General features: G+C 43.4%; 1 protein-coding gene across 1 annotated transcript in view; it reads right to left on the reverse strand.

The window, feature by feature from the left end:
* Positions 1-412: 412 nt before the first annotated feature.
* The window catches only part of LOC123521511 (transient receptor potential cation channel subfamily M member 6-like), a 91,788-nt gene continuing 85,943 nt past the window's right edge, over positions 413-6,257 (reverse strand). Inside the window, exon 8 of the mRNA XM_045288588.1 lies at positions 413-585. Within this exon, the coding sequence (XP_045144523.1) occupies positions 413-585 (173 nt within the window). The remainder of the gene's footprint in view (positions 586-6,257) is intronic.

Below are 6,257 nucleotides of genomic sequence, written 5' to 3' on the forward strand. Positions count from 1 at the left end.
AGCATCTCGCTTCTAAGGGCATTCTAGCTGTACTTCTTCCAAGACATACTGGCTTCTTCTTTTGACAGTCTATGGTATATCCAAGATTCTTCACCAATACCATAATTTGAAGACATCAATTATTTAGTCTTTCATACCTGTTACCTAGTTTTCCTACAACCGGTGAGGTAGATGGCAACACCATGGTGTGAGTCAGGTGGATCTCAGTCTTCAAAAGGATATCTTTCCTTTTTAAATGTTAGAGAAGTCTTTTGCAGCAAATTTCCCAAAGCAATTTATCTCTTTTTTTTTCTTTGACTGATATTGAAAATTTTTCACTACCAGCACTTATGACCCATATAACTGCGTGGTGTGGAGAACTAAAATAGAAGAATAAATAGCCTCCATGATGTAAAAAATGGAAATCAACAACTCACCCTTCATCAGCTAAGTGTTTGTGGGCGAAAGCCAGGAGATCAGCAGCTCGGCCTGTGCCTTCGCACACCACCACTGGGTCACGGTCCTTCACAATCTCCCACACTGAGACGATCACATTGGGACCTCCTTCTACCACCAGACCCACCACAGGCACACCTTGTCTTGTACCTGTTTCAAATCACAAACCATGCCACAAGGTTATACAGATGCCCCCGTAAGCCACTCATCTATTTGACTCTCCAGACACAAGTCTTCTGAGTACCACATGCACATCACTTGCCTTGTCACGTCTCTCTCTCTTTTGTTTTTTTCACTTTCCCTAGGTTTCATTTTATTTAAAACTTTACAAACTTTTTATTGCAATTGGGTAAAAATTTACAAAGCAAATTGGTTTTCCATTCAACAATTCATACACACTTATTTTGTGACATTGATTGGAACCCACACAATGTAACAGCACCCTTCCTACTTTTAAAGGAAGGGTTTAGAGATATGCTAAAAAAAAAAAAGGCATCATTACCGTAAATGCATTTCTTTTAAAAAAATGATTTTATTGAAATATACTTCACATAATATACTTTTCAGATCATATAATTCAATAGTTCATTCACATTAATAAGACTTGTATAATCCACATCTCTATTACTTTGCTCAGGCTTCCTTACTTTAAGACCAAGTGAGGGGCTTGGATTTCAAAGATAGTATTTGAAAAATGTGGGGAAAGCACTTACAAGCTTTGAGCATATTTCATAATGTAAGTGCTAGTTATCATCAAGCCAAGACCGTATCATAACAACACCATCTATGCAGAGCAGAACTAGGAGAGCTGTTTTCCATTGGATTTCCAATGTCTATGATCTTTTGGAGCCTGATCACCAGGCCTTTCTTCTGATCTCCTCTGGGTAGATATGAACTGCCAATCTCTTGGTCAGTAGCCAAGAGCTTAACCATTTACAACATCCAAAACCAAAACCAAAACTCTGCCACTGAGTTAATGCCAACTCATAGTGACCCTATAGAATAAGGTAGAACTGCCTCTGTGAGTTTCTGAGACTGGATGTAACTCTTTATTGGAGTAGAAAGTCTCACCTTTCTCCTGAAGAGCTAGTTGATAGTTTTGAACTGCTGACCTTACAGTTAGCAACCCAATTCGTAACCACTACACCACCAGGGCTCCTTTGCAATAGCCAGGACTCCAAAATATAAGTAGTCATCAGGAAATATTAACTTTTCTTTATGATAATTTTCAAGTACGACCAAAAGCAAGAAGAATAATTGGATCCCAAAATATCCATCACTCATAACCAAAATGATCAACCTTCCATATTCAATAAAATTTAATTGTGGTTATTTCTGAGATATAGGAATAGGAAAAGATAGCCTTAGGCTGTCTTTAATTTAGGAACTGCCTCAGGGCCACATTAAAAGAAACAAGAGAACAGGTCAAACCTGCTCAGTGACATCCAAAGTTAGGCTGCAATCCTGAATCTAGGGTCAGCCCATCTTGTCACATGTGTACCCCTAATCTCTCCCCTTCCTATTGAGTGTAAACCCCTAAAAGGTTTTTCTTTTTCTAACTCCCCATTCTTTGCTGTTTGAATTTCTTATCATAACTTAATATTGCTGTATTAAAGGAAAGACAACAAAAAGAAATGAAGGACTATTTTTAAAACACTTATAATAATAGCACAACCAAAGCCTATATTCGTTGCATTTCCATTGTCTGAAGGGTTCCTACTACAACTTTGTCAAGCGTGTACTGTTTTTGTAGCATTCTCTGCCAGTATCAAGAGCTTGCCTTGGATTCCATAAGGCCTGGCATCCTGAAAAACACAGAGCAGGCAGTAAAGTGCTGTATCTCTTCTCAGTCTTTAATTTGGGAACTGCCTCAGGGCCACAGTAAGAGAAATGAAAGAAATCATCAAACTATTTAAGTATTGTCTATCACAGCAAATCCCTCTGAACCACTTCCCAGACAAATCTGTTAGTGGCTGTTGTGTGGGCTCTATGTGTGGCCATCCCAAGTCCAATAGAACAAAGTGTTGCCTAGTCCTGCAACCACCATCTTCATGACCATTGAATTGCTCTTCCCCATTGCCAAAGTCACCATTTATTTTGAATGTCTTTATACCTACAATTCTAGCATGTGATGTTTTGATCCATAGGATTTTCATTGGCCTTTACTTCAAATCGCATAGTCTGGAGGCTCCACCGAAACCTGTCCACTGGATGAGTTTTAAATACCAACGCCATAGCTTCCAGCATCCTAGTTATATGCAAGCGACCACCATACCTCAAACTGGCAGGTGCTAGAACTACCTCCATAATGTAGCAGCACATCAGGTACAAAGATCGACTTTAAAACTCACTGCCATTGAGTGAATTCTTACTCGTAGGAACCCTACAGGACAGGTAGAACTACCCCTCTGGGGTTTCTGAGACTGTAACTCTACAAGAGAAAGCCTCACCTTTTCCCTCGGAGGGCCTGCCGGCTTTGAACTGCAGGCCTTGCAATTAGAAGCCTGATGCATAATCCACTTTGATACCTAAGTATTTTGTCTTTGTTGGGACTTTTTTCCCCTTCTTTTTTTGAGTGTATGTGCATAGAGGACTTCTTTATTTTTGTTGTTTCTATATTAACTCTCCATAAATCCCTAAGTGTTACCAGTCCACTGGAATTTGCCTCCGTATTCTTATGACTCGCTCCATCTTCAGGGTAAATCCTCAATGTCAAGGTAGAAAGTAGAACTGTCACCCGCTGCTTGGGGTAAGCTCAGAGTGGCTTTCCCTCATTCACCAAGGGGACATGACCAGGGACGAAGGACGACAAAGACTCTGAACTTCCATTGCAATGCTGCGTAGAACCTGGAGCGATGTACATGGTTAGCACTGTCAATAGAGGTGACTCATCAACATTTTGGAGCTGTGGGTGTAGTGGTTAAGCACTGAGCTGCTAGCCACATGGTCTGCAGTTCAAAAACAACAGAGAGAGAGAGAGACTGGGCTTCCTATTCCTGTCAACTGTGACAGTCTTGGAAACCCACTAGGGTCAGTCAGCATTGACTCGATGGCAATGAGTTTGGTTTGGTATCAACATTTCCGGTCATTGAGACTTCAGAGCCCGGCCTGGGTCTTCCCAGCAGGGATTCATCCACAGCCTGTCCTCCCTCCCTCCGATCAACAGTGACCACATGCCTAATCCCTTCTCCTTTGGACCTGACCTAATTGAGCCTCAAAAAGCCTGCAGTCGCACTATGTAACTGACAACAGTCCTTAGCGTTCTCGCCTCTCCCACACCAGGAGATGACCTCTTTGACAGTGGAGGAAAGGGAGTAAGAAAGAAATAGACAGTTATTAAGGACGTGGTATGCAGTGGACACTATTCTAGGTACAACTAAGTAATATCTCTTACTGTTTTTATTATTATCACAATAAAAGTAATCCGAGAGAGGTAACTCCTGTCATTTTTGTAAGGAAACAGAGTCTGCCAGATGTTAACTCCATGACGCAAGGTCACAGAGGAGCAAATGACCAAGCTTCTGTCTACCTGATGTGACTACGCTCTGCTGCCTCGGGAGGTCAAAGCCAGAACCTAAAAGGAGCTTCAGTATTTACCAGATAGTGGTCAAAAGTTAGAGAGAACCTCAATTTCTTTGATTCTCATTCCCTGACTCTCTGCTCCAAAGCCTGAGAAGACAGGTAGGTGACACTTAATGTCCACAGTACATTCTGTGATCCAGGACATTGGAGATTTGGACATGGTGTGAACACCGTATTAGAATCCTAGGGGGGCCCACTGCCAATCATCCTGTGGCTCCTGCTAACGCTGCTGCTGCCGTCAGAGGCTGGAGGAACAGGCAGCAGCTGCTAGTGACTGAGAAGGTGACAGCAGAAGCCAGAAGTGGATGGAGAAGAATCAAGCAGGAAGGAAACGCTACCTTCAGTACCGCCTATCTGAGCAGCAGGAACAAGCCCGACAGTCCCCACTGTCCACCTGCCAGACAGATCCCAGAGAGCCCGTGCCTACAGCCATGCCCTCTCCCGGCCATGCATCCCACTCAGGGCTCAGGGCGGCAAGCGTCTGGGTTTGGGGTCTTTAAACCCATAGGCAGGGATAATAATCAAAAGGAGAGCAGCCATCCCTTTTTTAAAAACACTGCATATGCTCTCAGGGTGCTACGTGGCATGCCCCAGTATTCGGTGGAAGATTCAAATGCGCACCGGAGGCAGCGCTCACCTTCTGTTCCACGGCCACTGCCACTGCCCTCAGCGTCGATCCCATGCTGGCGCCATGTGTGTCAAAGTCGAACTGTGCTATTTGGGTTTCCAAAGACTGGGGAGTTTTTTTGCAGCAGGTTACCAGGCCATTCTTACAGAGCTCCATGGATAGTCTTAAACCTTCCATCTTTCAGAGAGAAGCTGAGCACTTTAACCATTTGCCTCACACAGTGACTCCTTTAATTCTCTTATATCAAACTATAAGGCCACATTCCCCTGGTGAGACATGATTCGTTACTTAATATGGTCCTGCTAGCCATAGTGTACTTCTTGTTTCCTTGGGGGTATGGTCTGCTAAGAGACAAATCCACACCTCCGTATAAAAGAAGCCATGTCAGAAGGAGAAACACCGTGTTCCAGCAGTGCACGCTGAAGACCTCTGTCTGAATTGTCAGAGGTCAAGACCACGGGCGACAGAGGCTGTGCACGCAGACCACGGGACTCAGCAGAAGAGCAGCATAGAGGCAGGCCTCCTGGCCCCTGGAGGCAGACATTAAAGGACCAGGTGGCTTAGAGACAGAACCAGAGATAGAGACTTGGCTGCTGGCTAAGGAGAAACACTGTTATAGACCAATGACGGTATCAATACTGTTTATTGATCCTGACTTTGGTAACCTGGTAACTTTCGTACTAACCCCCCTTAATCATGAGTTCTGTCTGTGCCTTCTGTGTGGCTGAGGCAATGACTTATCAAACCCAGGAGAGTAGAGTGCTGATTAAGTGGTTGTTGTCAGGTAAGGAAAGAAAGAAGAAGAGTGATGGTATGTCTGCCTGTGGCAACAGAGAAGGCAGAAGAGGTCAACTATGCCCCCTGTCCCAGGCCATTTTCTCACCTGGCAACATTTAAGGCTCATCTTCTCTGTAAAAGATGACCACTTCTCTACCCAGGGCTAGTCACAGACTCTGGCCCTCCTTGATCCCCTTCTCTCAAGAAAACCAAGATGAGTCTCTTCAACACCACTGTGAACATAACACAACTGTGACACCTTCAAAAGATCCCTGTGTCTAAAAAACTCTATCTAGGTTTACCCTCTTGTGAAATGTCATCTTCCCTGGGCGAAACACTAAGGGCATGCAACAGAGCATCAAGGGGAGCAAAGCAACAAAGTCCTCAGGGAATACCAAAAATAAACTTTGGGGCCATGGCACAGCACCCCATCAGAATCAACTGAAAAACACTCCTAAAGGGCAACAAACAAACCTTGAACTATTTATAGACTTTTCTTTTCTTTTTTGTCGTTGCTTTTTTGTTGTTGCTTTTGCTGTGTTTTTTTTTCTTTTGTTATTTTGTTTTGCTGTCATGTTTTTGTTCTTTAATTGTCTCTGCGTGTCTATCTAAATCAGCAGTTCTCAACCTGCAGGTGGTGACCCCTTTGGGGATCGAACTACCCTTTCACAGGAGTCGCCCGATTCATAATAGTAGCAAAATTTACAGTTATGTAGTAGCAACAAAAATAATTTTATAATTGGGAGGGTCACCACAACATGAGGAACTGTGTTAGAGAATCGCAGCATTAGGAAGGTTGAGAACCACTGATCTAGATAAAGATAGGCAGGATAAA

The sequence above is a fragment of the Echinops telfairi genome, unplaced genomic scaffold (assembly GCF_000313985.2).
Source record: "Echinops telfairi isolate 266 unplaced genomic scaffold, ASM31398v2 ScPeMD7_22;HRSCAF=79, whole genome shotgun sequence".
Lineage (NCBI taxonomy): Eukaryota > Metazoa > Chordata > Mammalia > Afrosoricida > Tenrecidae > Echinops > Echinops telfairi.